We start from the raw sequence: 27,626 nt of genomic DNA, 5'->3' as shown, positions 1-27,626 counted from the left end.
TGTTGGAGAACTAGAACTGCAGTAACTGGGAACGATATCTCCATGAAAAATCAACATGCTTCCCTTGAAAGAAGGGAGATACCAGATGCAATAAAACATTATATTTACGGAAGAGAGGACATGTCCCCAGAAGACAGTGGAAGAACTCTCAGTGAGAATTCCATCAATAAACAGTGGGGCTGAAATTCTTGTTTCAGTTAACTCATAGAAGTCTGTGGCATTGGCCTTCAACATCTGTACTTCAGCAGGCAGCAGCACAAGAGGCTGGAGTGGTAGCTCCTGTTGATATCCTGGTTTTGTTCATGGTGCCAAAATGTAGTATCACACCATCTAGGAGAGGATGCTTCTCACTGGGATGTGAAGATCTGTGAGCTGTAGTGTTTGGTGTCACCCAGAATGTACAGCCACTCACACTGAGGTCTGAAGGTGACTTCCCCAGCATGGCATGGTGCCACTTTCTTTGGGAGCAGATGCTGCTTCCTGCTGTGATATGAAGGCGATTAGCTTACAAAGATTATATAGATTAAAGAGCAAACTCAAAGGGTCTTGGTGGGATCAGAGGCTCTGAAGGAGTGATTAAGCAGAGCAAGTTGTGGGGGGGCTTCTGTGACTTGGAGGATGCACAGGCTATTAGAGCAGAGAAGCTGGTGTCTCTGAGCTGTTTGGTAGGCTAACCATCCAATAGACCATCTCTACTAGTGACCCATGCTGGAGAATGCAGAAGATGTAAGACTAACATAATGTATTTGCTTGGTGAGGCAGTAGTGTAATTCAGCCTCGATCCCTTATAGTTTGCTAGTTTCATTTGTGTGGAGTGCAATTTGAATGAAGGCTTGCTCACTGCATGTACTTCAGGGATAGATGTTTGACAGAAGGTAAGCATCTTGTGGCCCTCCGCTTCTGAAGACTTTCTTCATCCAAAGTATGCTTTTTGGAAGAGCATCACTGGTGCTTGTCTCCTGTTGACTTCTTATCTCTACTTCTGTTTCTGGAGTAAATGTAATAACAGCTCACTATATTCTTTTTTTCTCTCTCTTTATTTTTTTTTTTCTTGTTGGGCAGGAATTCGTTCCTGGAACATTAACCTTCTGTCCTGTGACCTGAATCAGCAACTGCGACTCTTTGTAACCCGGCACCTGGCTCAGTTTTCTTCAGAAGTCAAAGGTCAGCTTTTTGGCTTATCAGCATTAACTTTTAACTTATCTTTTGGGTTTGAAACAAATACAGAATAAAGCTAATTTATTTATTTAGCTAATAAATTTATTTAGAATCAAATCACATGCAAATGTGTCAAATTTAATTAGTGGGGGGTTTGTCTGGGATTCTGCAGACAAGAAAAAACATCTGAAAGATCTGTTGGATGCAAGGAATTGAACTTAAATTACATATCTTACTACTGGGATAGAAAGAATAGAGATATATGCTGTCTAAAAGCCTATTAAGCTAGTAAGTTACAATTTGTCTTCTGTACCTTATTCAGGTAGCACAACATAGTTTTACTTTGTAAGCTATTTATTATGTATCTCTTCTGGGTTTTAGAATGTGCTTTTGTATGCTCAAAATGTGTTGCAAGTAGTGTGTAAGACTCATCAAATGACTTTCTGAATCCCTTTTTGAAGGCCTATCTCTTCTTCCAGAGAACAGTGAACAAGAGTATTATAAAAATGACATCTACGGTTAGAAAGCATGCCTGCTTAGCTTGTAAAAAGATTGAACTCTGGTTAGGCTGTTATAATACTTTTATGTAACGTATCTTAAAGTCACTATAGTAAGCACAGATGACCCTGTTGCAAAGTCTTTTTTTATATAAGGCTGTCTTATAACTCACTATATATTTTTTTCACTCTTGTCAAAGCTTCTGAATATATTTTCTAGCTGGGGAAGCTGTTCTCATAATGGGTAGCTGTGAAGGAAGGTACCTGGACTCTTCTTGAATGTGCCATTGATTGAGAGGTCTTTTAACTTTCCTGTGACTTTTTAACATGGGGATGGAAAGTCTTCCTCCTTGCAAAGCAGTGTGTGTGTATACACACACTTGTGGGATTAAAATACTGTATATGAAATGTATCAGTTGAAACACCCAGCAGAAGATCTGTCTAACTTTGAAGCAACTGTAACAGTCTGTGGTACAGATAGACCAAGCACTAGCAAGTCACCATAACAGTTGCCCAAGAGTTCTTATAACCCAGGGCTGAAATACTTGGATTAATATTTGCAACGTGTATCCCCCTTAGTTCCTGAGGAGAAGGGTGATAAATGTGATGTCAGTCTATAACGAGGGTTCCATGAGGGATCTGGGGAACTGCAGGTCTGTTAAGCCAGGTCTACTGGGCAAATCAGTAGTCTCTATAATAAAAGGCAGAACTAGTGTCTACCTGGGAAGAGTCACTATCGGTTCTGAGAAGGGACATCCTGCTTTTCAAATGTCTTGAATTTTTTTTTAAGAGATCATAAAACAGAAATGATTTAGTCTACCAGCCAAAAATGTTCTGGGAATCTAAGTCCATTAAGTCTGTTTAAGGAAGCCTGTTGGCCATAGAATTAGGGGCCAGGCTTTGGTATGCAGAAGTTATTGAGAAAAAGGATGGGCAAACCGAAGTTCTGATGTAAATAGCCAGCTTTGTCAATGGAGGTGGATTGCCAGTTGAGTTCAGCAGGTATATGCTGCTTAGCATCGCTACTGAAATGTTAGAGTGAGCAGTGAGGCAATCCAAAGTCATTTGGGACTCAGTAATGCCGAGTCCTGACTGAAGAATTTAAGCTGTGTAAAGTAAATGCCCATATGCAAAATCAACACCTAAATGCAGCTTGAAATTAAAAAAAAAAAAGCAGCTTCTGAACTGACCATTACCATGGAGGAATTAAATTCTGTAGTTATGATACAGTTCATGGAAGGATCAATTCAGTGCTTGGCAGCAAACAAACCAGAACAAATGTTAGCAATTATTGGGTAAAAACAGAGAACAAAACAAGCAGCATCATGGCACTGTGTATTAGATCCCAGGTCTTTGAATACTGTGCAGTTTTGGTCCTCTTATCTCAAATGTAGTGGAGCTACAGTAATGCTCAGAAGGGTAATAGAGGATGGTCAGAGGTCTGGAGTAGCTTTCTTTCAAGAAATGATCCAGTAAGCTGAGATGCTTCAGTTTGGAAAAGAATGGACTAGAGAGATGAATAAGACCTAGGGGGAATTAAATTAAACTGATGGAAGTCATGTTCAAAGAAAATATGGTAATATGGTTGCACATTCAGCCAATAGTGGAGCCACAGAATTTATCTCCACAACCTCCTTTGGCTAAAAGATAGGTGGTTCAAAAAGGAAATTGGATAATTATTTGAAAAAGATCCTTTGGGGGGATTACTAAATGAATGAGCCAAAACAGGGGGACTTTATTGTCCCTTCTAATCCTACTTAAGCCTATTACAGAACACTCAATACATATTTCAAAACATTAAATCTCAAATGAGGCAAAACAGAAGAAATGAAGTAGCAAACAGGTCCAATGAAGGATTTCTGTTCACCTGTGCATCCACAGACACTCCTTAGATATTTATGGGCCTTTTCAGTGTGCTGTTACATACATTTAGTTCTGATTAATTTCTGTAGCTAAATGGCATAGGTCAGCTGGCATCTTTTTGCATATCCAACACAAACTTGTGATCTGGGTCTGACAGAGACTTGATCTCACCTCTAGAAGAACATCAGACATGAATGTTATTTTTACTAGCCATTCACAGCCACTTCTGGTCTAAGAAACAGAGGCACCTTGTGGAAAATCTTCTTTGGCCTTTTCTAGTGGGACTGGGAAAGGGTAGAGCAACATACGAGGTATTTGTTCAAGTTGTCTCCTATTATTGCAGCTAGTTAAACAGTGACCTGTTAGATGCCCAGTTTTCTATAACTGGTCTGGGGATTTCAACTCTACAGCCCCTGTCTGATACAGACTCTTACACTGTTGTAGCAAGCAATGAAGAGTTTTCTGCTTTGTAGGCAAATACCAGTGCAAGGGGAAGTCGAAAGAGCAATCAATCATCCAAACATCTGTCTGATCTATTTTATTTAAAAAATAATAATATCTGAAATATGAAAGGAGTTAACTGGAGAGGAAGATGTTTAACTGAAACAAATCACTGGGCCCTGTTGAAGGGCTGTGTTTCAGTTAAGTATAATGCAGGTCTGGAAGCTCTAGCTATATGGGCCAGACTACTAGAGCAACAGCTGAACAGCTTGTGGCTGGCAGCTTTTTTAGAAAGAGTAAATGATAATTATTGCTAGTTAAAAAGAAACTCATCAATTGAGCTGATAGCCTTTCTTGACTCATATAACCCCAATTTTGGACAATCAAACCCCACTGATAACTGAAAGTACAACGCTTGCGATTTTGTCTTGCTTCAGCTTTTTGTTACGATCTAGTCTTTATCTGGGATAATGGTGATGTGTGTGTTTGTCACCTCCAGGTTGGACTTCTGCATCCTATTAGATTCAGGTCTGAAAGCAAGAAATAACAGAACTGCAGTGTGGGTAGGAGACCGCAGTTACTGTGCAGGGCCTCTGGCTACCGGTTCTCTCTGTGCCCCATTTTAAATTCAATGCTTCATGAGCTGGCAAATAGCTGCTCTGTAAAAAGCCTCTGTCATGGCAGTGGCCTTGTGGTTCTGTAGGTGAACTGGACCTAGAAGTTAATCTGACAACCATGTCTCTGGTCATGTATGACAGGACAGCTCTAACTCTGGAGAGGTGTAACTGGAGCCTGAAGCATTATTTTGATTCAGGCTGTAAAGCAGGAAACAATTAAAAGGACTGCAACAATCTGTAGAGCATGGTAAGTCCTCTTGTCTGAAGGCTTTCCCCTATATCAGCAAATACTTAATTTATTAAACATCTAAAAATGCTAGTTATCTTCTCTCCAGAAGTGATTGCTGCAAGAGTTGTATAAGGTTCCATGCAACCTCTGGTGGGCTTCCTCACTTGAGTCTAATTGTCTGGAAAACGTGCGATGTTAGTCATGTGGCCTAAAGGATTGTAGGTTCTTGCCCTTCATCCATTGTGATCTTAAGGACTCAGGTTCTTATTGCTAATATTGCATTGGTAACGTAATGGCAAGGCTAACATTAATCTCTTTAATGAAGTGCTGTGGTATCACTGGACCTGAAAAATCCTTGCTTTATCCCACCAGAGTCTAAAGATCCTGATCTGTTTTCCCAATAGTGCTTAGCATCAGACAGGCATGTGATAAGAAGTGTTCAGTGTTTGCTCAGGAAAGCGCTAAGGTGTGTGTAGCATTCCAGTAACATGAACAGTTCTGTGGTCTGGTTACATGCTTCACTGACAAACTTGCTGATCAGTAGCAGTAATTTTCTAATCTGTATAGAAATACAGATTGTTGTAATTATGCTTTAATTTGACAGATATTGGTGGTCTCAACTAAGCAACAGAACAATGGCCTGTCAATTTAGAACAGTTTGCGATCTGTAAGTCTGTTTTCTATCTTCTGGCAGTGCAAAATAGGAAATTGATACCTATTTTCCTTTCCATAATAATGGTTCTAGTGGCACAGTGCAGACTTTAAGCAGCCATTGCTATCTGCAGGTTCTAGTGGAGCTGAAGAAACACGCTCTGTGATGCAGGGATTTCACAGTTGCTGTGTATGAACTGCTGTGTGCTGGAGAAAGTTCTGAAGTTGGCTCAGTCAAATGGTTCCTTAGGATTCTGGTGCTGTTGTACTTCAGCAACACTGTGGAGAAACAGTGACAGAGTTTAGACACCAGCAGGATGTTCTCTGTATTCAAGGACAATTCCCAGCTTCTCCTAGAGGAACTTGCCTGCAAATTGTCCCTGACCAGTCTGTCCCTCTGTTCAACAAAAAAGTTTTTTACCTGGGATCAAGTGCAATTCTAGTTTATCCTCTAGCAAATATTGATGCAGGACATACTGAAGAACAGTCTAGTGTATATGGCTTCTGGAGGTGCTGGAATTGAAGATTAGGTTTTGTTTATGCAGGTGTAGCTCTTGTGGTGTAAGACATTTCCCAGATACTGTTATCTCTCCAAAAGTGATATGCCAAATAAACTATTTTCTATCAAATTTAGTAAGCTAATCTAAGGGAGGCCGTGCTCCTCCTATATACTGTGAAAGTAACTCCTGGTATGAATTCCTAACCCCATTTAGTACGAACAGTGCTATTGTAGCTTCGATGAGTTAGTTACAACCTCAGCAAATTGTCACTGGTCAGTTGGAGCAGGTGACACACTGTCTAAAAAGGTTGGGTTTTCTGTTCTCACTTACCCCTTTTATTTGCACAGAGATACCCCAAACAGACAAGCCTTTAAGCCCCTTGGCAGGTCTTGCCTTTGTGCTTGAGTTTGTCCCATGGGTCTGTTGAATAAAAGTATCCTTATGCTTCAGAGTGGTTCCATGTGGTTATTTGGACAAGTCTCCAGATGTGCTTGTTTTCTGGAAGATGATGCAGGCGTTTCGTGTAACAGAAGTAATGTCTTCAGTAGTTCAATAGCTTTGGAAGCTGCTTGATTGAGAAGAGCTGGGGAGAGAAGTGGGTGGTGGTCAATTTCTTTTCCCTAGGGGGAAAAAAACCCCTACCTAGTTGGTTACAGTAGTTATTTCCAAACTGTATTTGTATTATGTTAATGTTTGGTGTTTGAAGCTGAAATCAAAATGTTAACTGCAGTATTCTGTGAGAACAGAGAGGGCATAGTTATCCCTCTGTCAAATTTTTAGCCTGTTTAGAGAGGATGAGGAACAAATGAGTCTCAAATGTGGTACAAATGAGAGACGAAAAGCTGAGACAGTTGGTAACGGTGAGGCGGTCATACAAGTGATATCTAATGCACCTTATGAAAGTTCATTTGTGTTGGGGTTATTTTTGTGAGTTTTGAGTTTCTTTTTCTCTATGCTATCTTGCTGGCTCTTTTCTGAGTATCACAATGTGACTTTTGCTGTAGGGGTAATCTCACAGCTTAGTTTCCAGGGTATGGATGGTAGGGACAGCAAGAAACCAAGCATGGATGTGATGATGACCTGCCCAAAGGGAAAAAGGGTAGTCCTGGATGGCAGCAGCAGAGCAGAAAAAGGTAGGAACAGCTGTGGAAGACCTTGCAAGACAAACTTTGAATGTGTTATGGAGAATGTGAAAGCTAGTAAATGTTCTGATGGAGAAAAAGGGTGGTGTGATGAGAAAAAAAAAAAAAAACAAACAAACAATTCAAGGTGAAATACTGAAGGTTTGTGTGCTCTTCCGTGGTAAGGGTAGCCCAGTTTGCACAGAAATAGCCACTGGCTGCCACAATAGTTTAAGATGATGTCCAGTGTCTCCATGTGCTGGAAGTTAATAGTTTACTACAGTCGAGAGGAACTGTCTCTTTCCAATAAAAATTGACATGGTGCAAGGTGAAATGCTCAAAATAATTACTTCTCGGCACAAGGGAAGTGTGCTTTCTGGTATCTGTTGTTTTGATGTTCAGAGAAAACAGCTTTTCCCCCTGAAAACAGTTCTCTCTACACAAAGATTAGCAGCTGCTTTTGGCCTGACTAGGGGATTTTAAATAGCTCAACAGCCATTCCAGTGATCTTTCCTCCCAAATCATACTTTGTGTTAGTCTTGGAAAACTTTTTATAAATAACTAATGACAGAATTGAAAATCAAGCAATTAAGAACAACATTGAGATTGAATTTGATGGAAGAAATGCATGAAGTCATGAAACATTGATGAGATACTTTTCTTACCTCTGTAAAAGGATTATCAGAAATATTAAACACTTTCACGTATTAGCTTGCATGTTTCTTTGCAAATTTAAATGTTTTATGCTGAAAGCCAGCAGGGTTTGTGTAACAGTCTAATAACTAGCTGCCTTGCAGGCAGATGGCCTTCAGGTTATGAAGCCTTTCATATTCGACCTACTGAATGCCTTTGTTTTACATTTAATGCCAATTGAGGGTACAGATATATCTGCCACAGCCCACTGAGGATGTAGCAAAATTGCATTACAGTTCCAGAAGGCAGCGGTCTTTTTGGATGAGTGCTGCTAGAATACTACTAACTTGAGCTAGAAGAAGAAGGGGTTTTTTAAAAAAAATTGTCTTTTACTGCCTCTCTAGAACTTACAGGCAGCCTCAAAGAGGCTGGAGGCTTTCTCTTCCCAAGGGGCAATGAGTGCAAGTTGCACTGGGAGAGGTTTCAATCCAAGATAAGAAATTTTTGCACTGGGAGAACAATCAGTCACAGGAACAACCTCCCCAGAGACACAGTAGAGTCCCCATCACTGGAAGTTTTCAAGGTGTAATTGAACAAGTTGCTAGATAATATCATCTATGTTCCTTCTCCCATGGAAAATTGGACCAGATGATCTTTTGGAATCCCTTCCAACCTGGGCTGTTCTATGCTTCCATGAATTCAACTTTGCAACAGATAAAGTACAAGGAGTTTTACTTGTGGCACAACGCTGGTTGTGTTAAGTTACAAACCCAATAGGAAGCAAAGGCAAATGCATGAGTCTGCTATGCAGATCTTGGTCTCAAAAGTCTGCATTTGATCCTCCTTTTACAGTAACACATCTCTCATAGGTTAATGTTGTCGTTTGTACAAGTGACTCATCTTCTTTGTGGAACTGGGAATGGCTTTGAGTGTCAGCTTGTGCCATATACTTCTTTTCCACTACACTGCTTAGTTAGTTTTCAGTGATCAAGTCAAATGCATGACAGTAAAAAAAGCTGCCTTGTTTAATCAAATTATAGCTCCCAGATAATACAGATGACAAGTTTGTGTGCTCAAGCAAAAAAAGGCAACAAAAGGCAAAAGACTGATTGCTTGTGAAAATTATATTACAGTGAAAGGGTATGTTCCTCACAGCTATGGCCTCTTGCTAGAGAAACATGGGTAACATAGGTCACCCAGTGATGGATTTGCTTCAGCTTTTGGCTGTTACGGAAAGGACTACTATGTCATTAACTTGCATGTTTAGGTAGGAAAAAACTCAGTGGTTAGTGTTATTTTTTTCACAGGTGCAATAACGATTCTTTGGACTTTTAGATACAATTTGTAGTCCTTGAGCAATTAACTTCCCTGCACCATTTGCTGCCAACATACTTCTGACCAGAGAAATATGAAAGCAAGCACTTGTCAACTTCTGTGCTTCTTCCCTATGTGCTTGGGGACTGTCTTTGCTCTTCTAGTAACCGTACTGAGCATGACCTCAAAGATCCTGTGAACTGCAGTCTCCCAAAATATAGTTTCCCATGTTGTAATTGCAGCCCGTGTTTCTGGTTGCTACGTGTGGCTGCAGCGATCCCAAGCATTGCTCTTTTCACCTGACTATCTCACAAACAGCTTTAGATTCTTCTCTCATTTAAAGTATGTAATTTAATAATTAATCATAAACTGGTAAAGAATATCTCTGTGGGACTTGCAAGCACCACCAGGATCTACCAGTTGGACAGACTTTAATCAGTTGCTTGTGTGTTCTGCAAGAATATGTCCTGTGAGAATGCTATATGTCAGGGTGTGTAGTTGTACTGGTTCAAGCAAAAGGTGCATCCAGCACAGTGACAAAGAATGGATGTGTGGGCAGGAGTGTAAGATGAGCACATAAATACTGCCTCCTTGTACTATCCTAGCTCACATCTCTTTCCAGTTCATGGAGAGGTATGCTTTCTATGTGTTGAGTAACACCTTTCAACTTCCACAAAGGTTTTGAGTCTTTCCTTGCTAGAAGTAAAAAATCTGGCAAGTTCCATGACATGTTGCAGGAAGAAACCTGCAACCTCATTTTATTTCCTTGGATTCTTATTCGTGTCTGGTTTCCTTTTGATGTACCTTCCTACACTGGACAATTCCTGTCCAACCTAGTTATGTTATAGGTTTGGCATATTTGCCTTATTATTTCTCCAGATTGAAGAGGCCTGATTTACCACATCGTTCCTTATGGGGAAGCTATTCCATACCTTTAATCTTTCTTGGTTTATTAATGTTGCCTGGATCTTCCTCTTTGAGATGCTGGGATGTGTGTAGTGTTCGTAAGTGGTGTAGAGCTATGTATTTACACAGCATCACAAGTTTGTTTCCCCCGCCTCCCGCCTTGTTTTCCTGATTTCTACCATATCTATTCACTTTCTGACTGCTGCTGAGCAGTGAGCTGACTTCTGAATAGAACTGAGACTATCATAACCTCAAGATCTCTCCCCAGTGGTAAATAGTTAATGTCATTTCATGTGTGATTTATACTGATAAATAATGGCAAATGAAACTCTCAGTCTCCCTCAGCAGTTCCTCCTCAGCCATGCTAATAACTTGGTATTATCCATAAGCCACCAGTCTGCTCTGCTCCTTTGCAGGTTGTTTATGAATATAGTGAATAACATGACTCTTGGAGTAGGCTTATATGACATGCCTTATGAAATAATAATTACACTATATCAATACAACCTTTGAGATTTTGACAAGCTTATTTGTTTTTTTTAAGAAGCAAGGTCATATTTTCTGTAATGCCATGCTGATTGGTGTTCATTTTGTGTTCTGTTTGAATCTTTACTGCTGATGGGTTTTCCAGCCTTCTAGGACTTAAATGCCAGAGCACTGGAGCTCAGGCTGGAAGCTGAGAGCTTCTTAGTCCATCTCTTCGATCTCGTACAGAAATTACCTGTTTTTATAGACTTAGTCTGATTGATGCAGTCTCCCACCACCGTTACTGTTAAAATAGAAATTATTTCATTGTGTCTAAAATATACTCTTCATTTCTTCCAAATACAGAACAAAAATATGTACTGAATATTTCTGGGTCTATTTGCCCTGCAGAGCTAAACTTAAAACGAGAGAGCACAAAAGCAAAAACTTGTAAGATCATATATAAAACTGTATTTCAAAATGCTGCTTTTCCCATCTTTAACAGACATTTTTAACACTAAGAGAGCTCCTCTGGAAACTACACATCTTCAAAATTCTCTTTGATGATAATATTGGGCTGCATTTTATGCATTCGAAGCCAGCATACTGAACCTTCTTTGGTAGGCCAGGCTAGGAAGTTACAAGGATAAATCTTTGTTTTCCTTTTGTGCATTTCAAAATGTTCTTTTATTCATAAGGTGCACATTACGGCTATCACTGTGATACCCAAAAGGCTACTTGGTGAAGATAAGAAACCAGAGCTCCAATAAGCCATTTTGCACTTCAGTAAGCAGAGGTCAGTTTAACATGTTCCTTCCTTTCATGCTGTTCTGACCAAATGTTGATTACTGCCTGAAAGGGCGAGTGGTGCTTCTCTCACACCAAAATTCATGTACACATTAAAGTGATCCCCTGCAACTGACATTTCTGTGCATTTGTTATACATTTGAAACTGCTGAGGCTTCAGTAAAATCGTATAGGATCTATTCACATGAAGCATCATTCCTATGAAAGAAACAGTTTTTCGTAGCTGCTCTGATTCTGTTAAGCTCCTCTACTGAACAGTATGGTGAAAATTCTGTTCAGCTTTTTAAAAGCAAATAAGATCAAAGGAAATGCCTTACTGAATCACATCAGTGGTCTGTCTAGCCCAATATTCCACCTCCAGAGGTAGCAACAAAAGGTGCAATTCAGGGAAACACGTGAGCCTAACTGCTTTTTTTGCCCATCTTCTGCTCCCCCCCGGTCCCTCACTGGGCATAATGGTTAAAGGGCACACCATGAGCACCTCCTTTTACTTGGATCTACAAATGCTGCCTGCCTCCACAGGCACGTGTAGCAGCAAGTTCCTGAAATTCACTAACTGCTGTCTAAAGAAATTCCTCTTGTGTTTTAAGTTGATTTAGCTGTATTGAGTGCTCCCCAGCTTCTAAAACTTTTGGATTTAGTGAGTAACGGCCCAATATACTAGCTTTTATTTAATTTATTTTTAATTAAGTGCCTTTCTAAATTGAAGAGTTCTGGATTTTTAGGACTCTTATGATAATGCTACTGTTCAAACCTAACCTAAGCTAAACCTGAATCGATAGACGCAATACTTTGTGTTATCTTCATAAAAAGCAACAGCATGCGGTGTTATCCTAGGTCATCTTTTACCCTCATAAAGATAATAGAGTTCATGAAGCTGTACTTCTAAATAATGGAAAAAACCCATCACCTTTGAACAAGGTCCATCACGTAAGTACTTCATCAAGGTGCTAGATTCCCTATTTAATGACTACTACTCAGTGTTGCTGCCTTCTGTAATCGTGGGCCCTATTTATGGCATGGTGTGTTTATGACTTCTTGTAGTACTTGACAATAAATATAAGATTTCAAGTTCTCATCCTTGGCTGTTATTCATGAGTGGTATCACCACAAAATAAACCTTCCTACCTGTGCTCAAGACTTCAGCATCCTCTGAAACCTGACTGGCTTCCATGATGTTTGGCTGAGGTCAGTGCACTGCTGGCCCAGGTTCTGGAAGCTGGGAAGCTGAAGCGGCTGTCGGGACTCAGCATTTGAGCACATAGAGCAGCATCTTTTTTGACCTTGGTGAACATCCAGTTCCATTGTTCTGACAACTCAGGCATTTCAAGGGTTGCAGGCACTGTTTTTAGCACCTTACATAAGATTTTTTTTTTTTTCTTAGTAGACACCTGCCATCTTTCAGTTTGTAACCCATTTTAATTCTTTTTTTTGCCTAGAATAGCATTTTCTTTTCTTTCATTGACTGACTGGCCTTATTCTCTTATCTCAACTTTTTTGGTAAGCTGTTTATTTTTTTTTTCAGGAAGTGTTCAAAGTCTCTGAGTGAGCCAGTTAAGGGGGAAAAAAAAAAAAGGGCCTTGTGCTTCCACTCAATGCTAGCAGAAAAACAACAAAGGCTGCTGAAGACACGGTTTTCTCCATCTTATAACATTAGCAGCTTTCACAGTTTATAGAGGATCTGTATGATGCCAAACAGTTCTTTAAACAGTGCTCTAATAATTATTTCGTGTTGCCTATCACAGCAGTTGCACACAGAGTAAATTTGGGGGATGTGTGGTTGGGGGGGGGTGTTTTTTTTTGTTTGCTTGGTTTGGGTTTTTTTTTTGGGGGGGGGGTAGTGTTGCAGTGACATTCCTTTAACTTGACAAAAGCAGCATTCTCTTGGTGGCCGTGTGCATTGTAAGCACAGCAGCTGCAATGACAAAGTGACCTCTTAAATAAGACTAGTTCTAAATAGATGCTTCTTTGGGAGTCTTCGTGTTGTTCCATGTTTAGCAGAGATGTTGAAGCTAGAGGTACTAATTACAAGCTAATGCAAGCTTTGGGTGACTTTTTATGAATGTTGCTGGGATTCTAGCATAGAGATTGGTAATTAAAGCTTTGTTAATGTATTATTAGCGTAACATAATTTCACTGTGGCTCTTTATGCTTTTCCCCTCAAGCGTCCCTGGCTTCAGTGGCTTAGAGTAGGCTTCTCCAATCCTCGTCAACTGGACCTTGCTAAGACAAACAAGATGAGCAAAGGGGAAGGAGGATTACGTAGGAAAATAATCTTTAACATGTGACAGTTTCAACAGCTGTGTATAATTTTCTGACAGATTTCTTGGCCTGTTTTTTCTCCTGTGCTATGAATGCAGTTCCCCAGCTCTCTTCCTTTGCTTTTAAAGAATCCTTAGCGTGGGCTTGAGGAGGGAGTCTCTGACCAGCTGCTCTCAATGCCTGAGCATTGCAATTAAACAGCTGGAGGTAAGTGGCTTTGGGTGCTGCAGTGCTGGTCTCTTTTGAGGGCTGAGGACCCTGGGCTGAGCCATTACCATGCCTGAGCCCATGGATACAGCTGTAAAGTTTGGCCATCATTTTCTGCAGCACTTCCCATGGTGGCTTCATGAGGTGGAAAGCCTCTCTTTGCTTAGAGCCATCAAGCGTGCACCGTCTCACTGCTGCAGTGTGGAGTAGAACAACTTGGCAGCATTCATGTGCTAGATGCGAGAGGAACAGGCATGTTGTCAGCATCCCGTATGGGTGCACCGCTTTGAAATGGCGGCAAGTCCTCAGCCTGAGGAGGGTAACACTGCTTCTGGTGCTCTGCTGCGTCCAGCTCAGGCAAGAGAACTGAATTCCCCTGAAGTGATCTCGTCTAGCATCTTCGCTGCTATTTCAGGAAATAGGTGCAGATTCAGAAGAGGGAAAAACTGTGGAAGGAACCTGTTAATCTTATTTTGCCATGAGATTAATTGTTGTCATGTGATATTGTAATTTTAATGCCATAATTCCTACCTCCTTAGAAAGCAGATGTCCCTCAGTATGACTGGCTCTGTTCCAGGATTTTGTCTTGCCCTGTTAACCATGGCATTGCTAGAACATACACATTTTTCCTCCCCCTGTAAGGACTTCAGATTGCAGACTGGAGGCACTGTTTTCCTTTCCTGGCCTGCTGTTGCTTGTTTTCTGGGGGAGCTGGGATGACATGCTTTCTATTTGACACTAAGAATTTATAATAGCCTTTGTGCTAGGAAACCATGCATTCTGAAGTGGAGTTAGCAGGGATCATTAAGGGCTTGTGTCTAGAGGTATCTTTCTTCTGAAGTACCAAATTGTTTTCGCTCCATTCTGTGTAATGGAATGCCTTGCTGCTTGATTTGGAAACTTTAGGGTATTGTGTCCAAAAGCAATCAGTTTTTCCTGATTTCATGCTAGGGCCAATGTACTACTGCAGAGGATCCACACCAGATCCCTGTTCCATCTGTGATTCTTTCTACTTTTTGTTTTATCCTGCTGGCCTGTATGAAGCAGTAATGGAACAAATGAGTCAATTCCTGAATTCGAGCTTTGGAAAACTAAGAGCACTGTGAAGAACATAAGTTCCCTGCCTGAAGACAGCCCCCTATTTTTATTTTAAACCAAATTAATGTTTTAACTATCGTGTGTTTTTTATTGGGGGTGTATGTGTTACGATTTTTGTGTTATACAGACTTTAAGGTGAGGCATTTTTTGGTGTTTTTTTTCTTTTTTTTTAATGCATCAGGTTGCAAGCAGTCTGCTATAAAGCATGGGGAATTAGATTCGGTGCTTAATTACCCATGGTTAAAACTGTGCCTCACTTCTATGTTGAATTTGTTTATTGTGGTGTCCAGCCACTATATTGCATTCTGCCTGTATCTACTGGGACTGAGTTCTCTTCTGGAAGAAGTCTTACTACCCACAGCTGTCTTTTCTCCTCACCTCATAAAGTATTCTGTTGTAGAAATCAGACTAATTTTGGGTGGTTTGACCTCAAACAATGCTTGTAACTGTGTTAGGATTTTACCAGTTTTAGAATCTTAGAATCTGCCTTTGAAAAATTAAAACCCTAGACTAAAAAAAACCCCACAACCCAACAAAAAACCTCTTGAGTCATCTCTGTAGCGATCACGTTATTGATCACTCTGTTACTCTAAAGGAATTACCTGCAGTACATCCACAGCTAGCTCTCTACGCTGAGCTGAGCTCATGCGTGCTGTTCTCAGCTGTGAAGTTATTTCCTAAAATATATCCAGTTGCACAAGTATGGTGTAAATTGCTTGCTCTTGTCTGTAACATGTTTAGTCCAGTAGACAAGTTAGGTCAATGATTTTGGTACCAATCATGAGTTCCAGTTAACAATTAGAGTATATTCTTGCAGGTAACTGATTCCTTGATAACAGCAGTTATATGAGATTCCCCTAGAAATATCGTGAACAAATATCAGCTCCTGAGCTGTCCATCATTTAAAACTGATTTTAACCTTCCCAATACAAGCGAACAGTCTTCTAGAATGTGAAACTATTTTCTTTCTTTTTGCCTAACAATACAAATGCATCAGACCTGTCCTTGGCTGCCTGAATGGGCTTCCCTGTAGAACCATGAGTCATAGTCCAGATCTTGATTCTCACTTCAGGATGGTCGATGACTTGAGTTCAGGGATAGGATGGCTCCTAACGTTGCAGGGTACAGCTTGTCATAAAAAACTTCACGGGGAGCAGGCCTGCATTGCATGCATGAAAATGGCACATGCAGATGTGGTTTCTGGGAGGCTGCACTTGGCAATGGAAGAGTTCCTACATGGTCTGGTGGCCACCACAAGCTCATTTCTTGTTTGGTATGTAAGTGTGATTCTTCGACCTGCTGTCTCTAAACAGAATACTATGGACATCTATGTTCATTAAAGGAAAATGTTTGGCACAACCAAAGATCCCTGCTGTCTTGTGGGGGAAATGGTAGAGAATGAGCTGTCTGCCAGAGATGTTACATGTGGGGCTCATTTGTTGCAGAGAGGCAGTAAGACACTGCTGTGATAAAAAACTTAGCCAGCACAGGCAACTATTGTACTCCACCCCTCTCCTTTCTTTAGTCATCATTTAGGGCTGGTGCGTAGGGGAAGCACGCTAGCAAAGCTGTCAGTACAATGCTAGCAGTAGCATTCCTGATGCAGGCATACTTACTTGAGAATAAATCTTCACAAGCAGATTGTGTTGGTACAATTACTTAACTAGAAATAAACTGATGTAGTTATTCTCTACTCAAAACTAGTCCTTATACAAAACCCAGACAAAAATAATGCTTGATGATGTTTTTTCTTTTTCTGCATTTTATGTCCACAGATAATTAACTTCCCAATTTTGCGAGTTTCTTAGATCAAAGCTCCTAGAGTTGAAGTCACCGCAGTCATGAGTTCACTGGTAGCTTTTCTAAAGTTAGAACTTGCCCTACTAAATTATTACTCTTGCTTCTAAAACCAGACATTGTGGTTAAATATTGTTGGCAGTTCATGGAATTCAGATTCTTGAAGCGTATATGGAGGCAAAGAGTAAAAAGCAAGCAGGTTTGTCCTGGAACAGTCTTTTGAATCCTTCAAGGAAAGTGGAGGTAGTGCATTGTGCTGAACTAGTTCTGCTCTACTAGCTTTCATATATAAAGGTTTGAGGAGTCTGTTTGAATGGACCTTCAGAGAAGATTATCCCTTTAATTTGGTAGAAAAGGAAAATAACAATGAGATTGTTGGAAGAGTTGGACCTTTTTTCAGGATGTAGAGCATATTTTGTTGTTTTGTTTTCCTTGGTACTTTGTATGCTGGTAGATGTGGGTGTTTTCTTGTTTGTTTTCTTTTTAAAAGAAATACTAAGCCTACACTAGTCTGTTCTTGTGAATAACTCAATGATTTTGATTTCTTGGTCCTTTGTTAAATGGGTTTGGTGGAATGTGTTTTAAATCCATTTAAAAGAATGGTGTTTTCCCCCAGGGATATTGGTCCTTCTATGTAGAACTTTCTAGGACAGACAAGCTGGATGAGACTTAAATTTCTCATGGTTAAAAAAAAAAGGACAGGAAAAAAATCTTTAAAGAACACAACAGGACAAGGCTGTATTTTTCTTTCAGATGACATGTTCTCAGTAGTTTTACTCATATTTTAGTAAACTGAGGCCCATTCTGGATTTTCTCTGCCTTCGACTACTTTGCCAGTAGTTATTGTGGAAATTGGTTATGGCTTTTCATAATGTTTCTTTTTAGGTGAATGGCCTGGGTTTGACCTAATCATACCTCTCTGCTTCTGAAATTTTATTGAGTACTAATGATTCTGCAGGAAAATCTGCAGTAGACAGTATGACTTCTATAAAAGAAATTCTCCTGGGATCACTGTTCTAGAGGTGGAATTTGCTTGCATTTTTATTCCTGTTTCATGGAGATGAATAATTCAAAGTGGTTATTGATTTTATTTTTTTTCCTTTCCTCCCCTCCATTTGTTTTTCATCTCTGGTTTCATCTGAGCTGCATCCTTGCAAGAAAGCATGTGCTGCAGTGCTGATCTCATCCTACAGGAGGGCATAAACCCAAGAGGGAATAGTGCCTAAAATGGATGTCCTTTTTGATCCAGTGTCTGAAGAACATTTGCTTATTTTGCATCTTCTTTGTTTCTTGACTAGTAGGCCCTATAAGCAGCAAGTGGCTGGTAACTGTAATATCCCAAACATACACACAATTTACTAGCACTAGTTCGGAGGGACTAACATTTTACTACTTTAAATTTAAAATACACCTGGAAGAACAGTTCCTGTTCTGTAATCGTAATATACAGTTATTTCTTGTGGTACCTTTGCATGTAGTAGCAACTAGATCCTGTGGCTGTTAGTTTTTTCTTAGAATTTTTTGTTTGTGTTCAGACTTAAATTCATTGAGAGGAGCCTCCATACAATGCCAGTTAAATCTGTGTGAACCTGATGGGTTACAGGTTCTGTAGCTTCAAGGAATGTGGCAGAGCTGTTTTGCATTGCTTACAGAAAAATGCCTGCATTTCAGCATCTTGCTTTCCAATTCTGTCTTACTGAGGAGAAGTGAGACTTGTATGGGTTAATTAAAACTGTACCTTTTTTTTAAGCACATCCTCTACAGTCTTTGACATAAACCACAGCCAGCCCAAACACTGTGTAGAAGGCACAGGTTTTTCTTCAGGTAGATGTGTGCTGCTTGTTGGAAACACTTTGGGAGAAGACTTTACCTTGAAGTCAGTATTAGTGGTATTAGGAAAACACTAGGGTTTGATCCCAGTGTCACTAAGAAGTCACTAGGATTTGATCCTCATCCCTCTGTAATAAGTAACTAAGGGTAATTGCTGATCAAAGGGGTTTTTAACAAAAGGAATGATCTTGCTGTAACAGATTTGAGAATGTTTTGTCTGGTGAGAAAAGAGTTAACTGTTAACCATGAGGTTGGAGATGTACCTCCTCAACTTTGTCTTCGTCTAGACTTTAGTGTAAAAATAGTTTAGTTTGTAATGTACAGCTTCTTGCTACGGGACTGAGAGCATAACTGTTTGCTTAAACCGGCCTTGAAGATGAGAATAAAAGGGCTGTGTTACTTGTCGGAATTTGCGAGCCTGGATGGAGCTGCGACTCCCCAGCCGCCCAGCGCTGTTTTTGCTTTCCTGCCTTAGTAAATACTTAGTGAATTTATTTCAGACTCTAGCTATTTCAATTTCAACTATAACACCTCCTTCCTCTCTGGTGTTTTGAGCCACCCCTTTGGGCTCCAAGGGAGTCATGCTGCACTCATGCAGGGGACACACTGCTGTTCTTACTGTGCCCCAGTATTTGCCTCAGTGCCTCTTTTCATGTTCCTTCTGGTCTTTTAGTGCTGCTCATGTTTGCTCCAGTTTCGCAGCCTTGATTTATAAACCTCTTTATCCTTTCCACCGAGAGTTCTAGACAGGTCATCTTCTGTTGTTTTCCCTAAAGCTTTTGAGTTGCTGAGTTAAATTAGGATCACCATTTTTAAAATCTTATTTTCTGGGACAAGAGAGACCAGAGTGTTGCCACAGAAAACTCACAGGGTTCATGAATTTGTTTAAAGTATGAATTGGAAAAGAGGCTGGTGACAGGTGCTGACAGTCTCTCTGGACCGCCTTGGGGATGCTATTAACACAAAAGTAAAACCTTACTTGGTGAAGAAAATGATACAGAACTAAGCAGAACGGATGACTTGGGCTATCCACCTATAAACTTGTGAAATACCACATCAAGTTTAGAGAAGCTAGTTCTGTATAGCTCAGGCCCTGAAGTATCAGAAAGAGAAAAAGATTATTCTCAAATTAAAGAATAGAATTGCCATCAAAGTGCTGAAACAAGTGCTTGTGGGGCCTGGCCTAAATATGTAACTGCATTGGACCTGCAAAGCAGCTGAAAGAATTAAATACTTAAGGGATGGAAGGTTCCTTGAAATAGAAGTATACAAACAACTATTGAGGTGTAACTTCATTTAAAGTGGTTATTTAAAAGATAAGAAAACTTGGCAAAAATGAGAAACAAATCTTTAGTCAGAATTTAAGCAACCATACAGAATTAAAAAAGGTACAAATACCTGTAAATAAGAAAGGAAAGAGGAAGTAAGGAAGACTCAGTAAATAGTTGCACAGAAAAATGCAGAAGTATTCAGCAAAAACTAGTAGCCTTTAAAAACATCCCAGTAAAGCCGTTAGGAAAAGAGTAAAAATTGCTGTACCTAGACAGAAATGAGGATAGCCAAGAGGATTTGAGAAGTGATTTGCTGAAGACTAACAAGTAACTAGTTCTTTTGGTTTACTGAAAGCAGATAGCCTGTGAAAGTCAGTAACTGGATAGTCAAAGGAAAAGCAAACCTTCCAAGACGACGGATGCAAACAAATCCCTGCGCTTCTCTGCAGTCTTGTCTATAGCCTCTGCGCAGCATGCCATGGTGATAGCCTGCTACCTCTTCTCTTGTAATTACTTTGACAGTCCTGTGTAATGAGATCTCACAAGCCTGGGATGCAGACTAACGGAGGGGTTAGAGTTCTGTGCATTGAGAACTGCACACTTTTTGTGCAGAAGTGCAGAGAAATAAGTACCTGTCCTTCCTAATAAAAGCATATAAATCAATATCAGGGCTATGGCTGGGTCAGGGTATGGTTATTCTTCTTTGTCCTAACACTTTTCAGAAGCTGGTATACTGTTCATTGGAATCTCTGTTCTCATTAAAGCCCTTGGCCTGTAGTTGTGAAGAAAATCAAGTGTATTTGAGCAGAAGGCAGTGAGCAACTCAGAGCTGTTGTTCAGAGAAGCACGACCTACCTAGACTGAACAGGTATTCTAAGCCCTATTCAGTATTACACTTTAGCTGCAGTTCTTGGAGGTCTCACATTTCATAAAAACACCCAGCCTTCACTTACATAAAAATGTTTTAAATATCATGGTAGAGAAAAGCATGGAGATGTGACCCTGGTGGCATCCTAAAATTTGAAAATAACAGAAAAATATTTTAAGAAGTTGCTCCTGTTATTTTTTGCAGGCCTGGGGCAATAGCCAGTCTGTGGCTTCTTAGTATTTATGGTTCAGCACATTCCTGTCTATTTCCCACTGTCTCAGGTGTGGAGTTATGAAATAAGCATTCGCATTGTTAACAGTTATATTCCATATGTTATTCCATATCCTAGTCAGAAGGGAGCTTCACCTAACATCCCAGGAAGCTCTGAGACCTTTTCAAAGCCTCGTGAACAGGCAACAGAATTCCTCAGCCAAAAGACAGGGTCTTTGTTTCAAACCATAGTGATTTGGTGACTGTTGTCTGCTTGACTAATTGGAGAAGAACTTCTTTTAGTCTAAGTGGGGAAAACTTCATCTCTCTTCTCTAATTCAAGAGCTGCAATAAATCTGTCCTTGCATCAGAGAGTAATAGTGTCCTTAAATACCAATGTTCCAGTGGTCCTTGGAAGTGAACATCAATGAGCCTTACCTCAATACTGGTAAGATCACTGGTTTTCTGGTTTGGGATTTTTTGGTTTTGTTGTGGTGTGGTTTTTTTGTTGTTTTGTGGGTGGTTGGTTGTTGTTGATTTTGGTGTGTGTTTGTTTCTTTTTTTCTTTTTTAATCCTAAACTTCTGTGTACTCCTGTTCTATGGTCCTGGTGCCAGGTCTGTGATGTCCTATATCTGTCAGGCAAACCTCCTGATTTCCTGAAGGACTGAAGAAACATAAATATTCTTGATTATAGCATCATAGCTCTGTAGGTGTTACTGGGTTTAGAAAGTAGGAAGTGGAAACTAGAAGCTCAGTGCCCTCTCTTTAGGCAGTGGAAGGGACTTGAAACTCAGCAAGTGCTTTCCTAGTTAGTGCCCCTTTTCTTCTGCTTTTGACAGCTATTTTAAGCCTTTTTTGCTAAATGATCATTTGTTGTGTTCTTTAAACCTAAAAAGAAGAGGTTATCTGCAACTGTTACCTGATCACATGAAGGCAGGAGGGTTTCCTCAAAGAGCTGCTGTGCAGGAGGCTTTTTAGGCCAGTTAAGTAACTGGTGCATGGTAAAGGCAGTAGCTGTTTTAAGAACCTCTTGGGCTTTGAGGAAGTGTCTTGCTGGTCAAGCAGTACATATACACCAAAGGACTGTGCTTTGTGCAGAACACCATACCTCATAAGTAGTTTTTCTTTGTAAAAAAACACTTGCAAAGCACAAAAAGATGCAGTCCTGTCTGCTGGAGCCTGAGCACGTAACCAGGAGTGGAAAGTGACAGTTGAATTAGAGACAGTAGATGCATCAACCTTCAGTCAAGAATTTCATAGAGATAACTATTTCTGATGTAAATTCTCTATAGCAATTGGAAGACACTGAATTTTATGACCTGGACAGAGACTTTGAGGCAAAAGGGAGGTGAAAGCATGATATGATATTGTTGAAACAATGTAATTTCCTTATAAAACAAGGTCATGGATGGAAGATAACAAATTGCCCTGCTATATATTAAAAAAGTTTTAATATGGTTAAGGACATCAGACTAGTTCATACGTAAAAGTGTACTTGCATGACTGTTGACAGAGAAGGATTTTGGAACAACTACTAATATCTGTAAATGTCCTGATTAGACAGTTATATCAAATCTTACTTTGCTGCTTGAAATAGAATATGCTGTATCGATAGAAAAAATCAATACAGAAGGAGACCATGCTGCCCTAAATTTCCTGCTAGGGGCTAAATTTGGTCACCGTTGTAATGGGCATAGAAAAGGAAAAGGCTGCAGAGTTGTGTGTCACTGTGTGAAATGTCCTAGCGCGTATGCCCTTCCCATATGTGCTGGGGGGGAGCTGTGAGCCTGATGTGCTCTGAAGAATCTATTAATGGCAGTGCAATTTCCAACACAGACCAGTTCTGGACCGAGGCTGTCTGAGCCCCCTCCCTTCCTTCCCACACCAGTTGCAATGATCTCTGGAGGGACACACAGATGTGTCTTGGTGTTGTGGGTTTATTAGGAAAGACCTGAAAAACTGTAAGCTGGATGTAATTATCCTGTAGGCCAGGTCCATGCTGTAGGCTGCCACCTGGGCATTTCTTACACTTAGGTGGGTGATGTTAACTCAAATATTAAGAAGCCTAGTTTATCTGCAGCAGTAGTGGCAAATATAGTCCCTTGCTTTGTCCTCAGCACTGCTGCAAAGCAGCACCTTTTAGGTAATCTCCTTGGCTCACCTTGTACATCTTAAGGCTGAAGAAGGGGGCTGCATGTTTGTTTTGCAATCGTTCTGTATCCCTCGCCTGTTTACTTTGGTCTTTACTTCTGACTCCCTATTCACTTTGACTGTGCAAACCTCTCCAGCTTGTGATATACTGGTTATAGTGGGATTACAGGTGCAGTAAGTGGTTATAACGATCTCTGTTTCTAAGAATATCTGTTGTGGTGCAGAGGGGATAAAAAAATGAGTCTGAAGTAATGATGAGCAGAGGAGGCTGGGAGCATGGACAACAAAGGTAATATATTAATGTTAAGGGTATAGGAGGAGGGCAAATATAGCCTGTATACATATGCAAAAAAAAAAAAAAAAGTACAGGGAGTACACCACAATAGATTTTCTCTTCTATGTTTTGATGGAAATTGGTAAGCTTTTGCTAACTGGTGGCTAAAAAATTTTCCAGAGCTAGATTGAATATGCAGTTCCAAGTTGTTATATTAAGGATCAACATAAATGTCTTCAGGATATGAAAGAAAAAACCCTGGAACATGGGACCTTAAAAAGGACTTGGAAGGACCTGGGGACCACTAAGATTAGTGTTACACCAGTGTTCTCAGTGAACAGATGGATACTGGCAGATGTTTCCTGATGCTGTTCTTTACCATGGTGAGGGAGGTTCTCACCAGCATCACTGTCACAAGCAACATGCCCTGGATCTGTGCGGGGCCTGTGCTGTTTGACACGTTCATAAAGGATTTGGGGTATAGTGTTAATGCTGAAATAACAGAGCTGCCTGCTGATTTGAAGTTATTGATGATCACTACATCAAGGGCTGGCTCTAAAGAATAGCAGCAGTCTCAATGCTTAGCTGCAGTCAGAAAGCAAATGGAATGCTAGGAATTAGAACAGTAGAAAACTCCATAGAAAACATCATTATGCCCTTATGTTGGTGTGTAGTGCTCACAATTCTTAAACGTGTTGTGCGGTTCTTCTCCCTCTTTTCCTGTCTCGGAAAGAATATTTTAACAAGAGAAAAGTGACAGGGGTGATCAAAAAGGCTTCACTACAACAAGAGGAGACTTAAAAACCAACCAACCAACCAAATAAAAAACCCCACAAACCTAGCAGTTCTCACATTATAGAAAGGGCAGTGGAAGAGAGTGTGACAGATCCAAGAATACAAAACATCTAGTGAAGGTTAATGGGAAATTATTCTTTTTTTTTTCTCTCTCATAACCTAAGAATTAGGGGGTATCAAATGAAATCACTAAGCAGAAGCTACAACCCAAATATACAAAAGGAAGTAATCTTTACACGTGATTTATCACTAAACAGTTGCCACAGAGTTCAAAAGTCTATGTAGCTTCAGAAGGCAATAGAGAAGCTCATGAAATTTCTACACAAAGATGCACTACACAAAGATTTGTTGGTCAGTGAGGGCATCTGCCAGGAGCCGAGAGGTGTAATTGGGAGTAAATCAGTCTGTCATGTATTCTGTGCTCTTTCCTTAACTGTCCACTCGTGGCTGTGGGCTAGGTGGACTCATGGCCTGACCCAGTGTTCCCATTCTACAGTTCTTGAGGATTAAGGGTCATGAGAAGGATTTTGAGGCTAAACTTTATCAGATGAGGGAGCAGGGATGCACAGATACGCTATGGAATGGGCTTTTCTGCATCATCTCCACTCTTTACAGGCACGGATAAAGAATACAAGGAGGTATGGTGGGCTGTGTTCTGACTGCTGTCCAAACAGTTTTAATTAAAACTATCATACCAAATTGACCGAAATGATTGATCGTTACCTTACAACTAGCAGAACTAATTATAACAGCACCAAGAAGCAGCAGCATGAAAGAGCCTGGGACCAGCAAGCAGGCTTGCTTCTGTTCTTTGAGGCAAACATTTCATAGAAGTGAAAGCTGGAATTCTGTTCCCCGTGACTGAGTGCAAGGTTGGGGAGCTGAGCCCTCCTGCAGCCAAAGATGGGACACTTCCAGTCTGTGCAGTGGTTTGCTTCTCCACATCACTGATCGCTTGTTTCACAGCCCTGGCTACTGTCAAGAATCCATGTCCGTGAATTCCATGATGACAAGACTTTGCTGAAGTCACATGTAAGTGCTCAGTAGACACTGAACTGAGTGTTAAGATCAATGGGTGGCTGCAGCCGTTCAACTGTGGCCGCTTCTTCAGCGTATATAGAACTGTTCTTCATTGTAATCCCAGCCCTGACATAAACCCAAAGGAATTTTTACTTTGAGTTAGTCTTTGTAGTTTCCAGTAGACTTGATCCATTAGTTCCTGAATTAAATAATATGGAATGAGAATCTAGGGATTTACATTCATGTAGTACACATTTCAAAAAAAACCTTTTCGCTTTCCACCAAAACAGAAAAAGGGTCAGCTTTACTGGGTTCTCTGCTGAGTTCATCAGCTCTCTTCTCTCGTTCAGACAGCAGGAACTTGTACTGCTCTTCAGAACCAAGGCTTTTTCACCCAAAAAAGCTGGCTTCAGACTGAACCCTCATTTTCTTTCCAAAGATGAAACCCTTTTAAGTATTTCAGTTGAGAATCATGCTTGAAAGTGTTTACTATTACCTGTGTGTGTTTATGTTGGTGACCAGAACCTGCTGCCCTCTGGGTCGCTGGCAGGCCGGTGTGCCTTGCTGCAGGTCTTTCAGAGAACTTTCCAACACTTCGTCCCAGGATCTAACAGTCCAAAGGTGTGTGTTAAAAAGAAACGCTCGATCACTTCATGGCAGTTGTTGCTGTATTCCTGTGGCTGCGAGGTTATGCTGAACTGATGATTCTGGTGACTGGAAGGGAACTGTGTCCCTTACCATCTGTTAGCTGTCTGGTTTGACTGTCAAGTGGGGGTTGGGCACAGATCTACAGAACTGCTCGCTGCAGTGACTTTTGTGTCAGAGGTGAAAGCAGCATCCAGAAGGCTCTGTTCTCTTGCAGTACTCACCACCGAGGCTCCAGCCCACTGGGAGTGGTTCCCAGCCACCGCAGCAGACTAACTGGCATCATCAAGCAGCCGGTGTTACTGCCTGTGCATTGGAACTGGCAAGCAGGAAGACTGGGATGTGACAGGTGTAATGGAGCAGTTCAGCAGCTCCCATAGCATGGAACTATCTTTTTCAATTGTGCGTCCCTTGTGAGGTTTTTAATCTTTGGTCTTTTTAAATAGGGCATTAAGATGAGGATGTGTTCGTTGTTAGAAACATGAAAATCTAAGAATTTTGATTCCCAAACATTAGTTTTGCCTGAGGTTCACAGATACTTGCCACTGATTGGCAACACCTAAAAACTGCGGAAGAAAAGATTCTAATTATTTTTTTAAAACTCATCAATATTTTGTGATTTTATTCCTGAACGTGCTATTGTCTCTGACAGCCCTTGGAAGATCACTGAGAGGGAGACTTGCTGTAGAGCAGGCAGGACATCTCCAGCTTCCCCAGTTAATTTGTAATCTAAAAGTAAGACAGGATCTTGTATAAGGCCTAGGGCACCAGTAGCAGTTTCAGCACTTGCTGTGAAAAAAGGTCACTTCTGGTGACTGGCTTGCCACGGAGTAAATCTGTTCCAGCATCAGACTGATAGGCCTAAGCCCAGCAGAGCGAGGAAGCGTGCTTCTCTGTTGGGTGCTATGGAGGTCAAACGAGCCAGGCATCCGTGCTGGTTATGAAGCAAATTGCGAGGTTCTTAGAAAGTGATTTAAACCTTTATCTGAAAACAGTGCTGGAAACAGGTGTCCGGAGGTCAGGCTGCCGGTGTTCTTGCACTGCTCATTCCAGTTCAGTTGTGGGTTCGGTGGGATCCGAGGTCACCCATGACACAGCTCAGTTCGCCAGCCACCGTACACCAGTGGCTGCGATGCCGTGCCTGTGTCCTGGCCCCTTATTGAACTGGGGGAGCTGCTCTGCAGTGGGACCCCAGCATGAGGCTCCGGCTGAAGTGATTCATGCCGAAGCCCCCCTCCGAAGACATGGGGGTGTGTGCCCCTTTGGGGTGCTCCCATGAGGAGTAGCCTGACTGCAGGAAAAACCCGTGCGGGTAGGGTGGGAACCCGCATGTTTGCGGGACTTGGTGCAGTTTCGGGGATTTTGGAGCGCTGGCCAGAATCCCGGCAGTCCGGTGGGACTGCGCTCCCCCGCAGCCGCGGCGGAGCCCGCAGCCCGCAGAGGGTTAAGGCGGCCGGGCTCGCTGCGGCCGGTGCCGGGGGGGGGTGGGGGGGGGCGCAGCTCCGCCCCCCGCCCGCGCTGACACCGCAGCTGCTCCCGCAGCCCGGGCTGTGCCGGCGCGTCTGCGGCTCCTCGGGCCCCGCACGGCTGCTGCTGCTCCATGGGCCGCTCGCCGCGGGACGGGATGGTACGTGCGCGGCCCCTTCCCACCCTGCCACCCCCCGCCGCGGCTGCCAGCGGGGCTGGGGGGCTTGGGAGCGGGCAGGAGCGATGCTGCTCGGGGAGGGGGGCTGCAGCAGTGAGCCAGCACTGGCTTTGTTCTTGCTCTGATGCCCTTGGCTGCTAGGAAGAGAGGTGGTGGCCCTGGGGGGGTGGGCTGTAGGTGCAGGTACCGGCTCCTGTCCTCCGCCTGGTCCCCGGGCGTGAGCTGCTCGCCCTGCGCTGCCCTTGCAGAGCAGCGGGCGAGGAAATCTTTGTGGAGATGCGGTTTTCTTTCCTTGGAACTTGAGCCGGAGGGCGGGGGTGGGTGGGCAACCGACTGGTGGCTGAGGGGG

The 27,626-nt window shown here is 41.6% G+C and overlaps 1 protein-coding gene across 2 annotated transcripts in view; it reads left to right on the top strand.

Moving 5' to 3' along the window:
• The window catches only part of MAP1A (microtubule associated protein 1A), a 71,370-nt gene that overhangs the window by 7,992 nt on the left and 35,752 nt on the right, over positions 1–27,626 (top strand). Inside the window, exon 2 of one of the 2 annotated variants that reach the window (XM_080395423.1) lies at positions 1,063–1,164. In XM_080395423.1, coding sequence (XP_080251549.1) covers positions 1,063–1,164 — 102 coding nt within the window. Of the gene's footprint in view, positions 1–1,062; positions 1,165–25,223; positions 27,260–27,626 lie in introns of those variants that run through there. The other variant, XM_080395422.1, reaches the window with a different exon arrangement.

This window comes from Falco punctatus (genome assembly GCF_963210335.1).
Source record: "Falco punctatus genome assembly, chromosome: 7".
Taxonomy (NCBI): Eukaryota; Metazoa; Chordata; class Aves; order Falconiformes; family Falconidae; genus Falco; species Falco punctatus.
The sequence above is the reverse complement of the archived record's forward strand: the minus strand, read 5'-3'. Positions and strand labels throughout refer to the sequence as shown.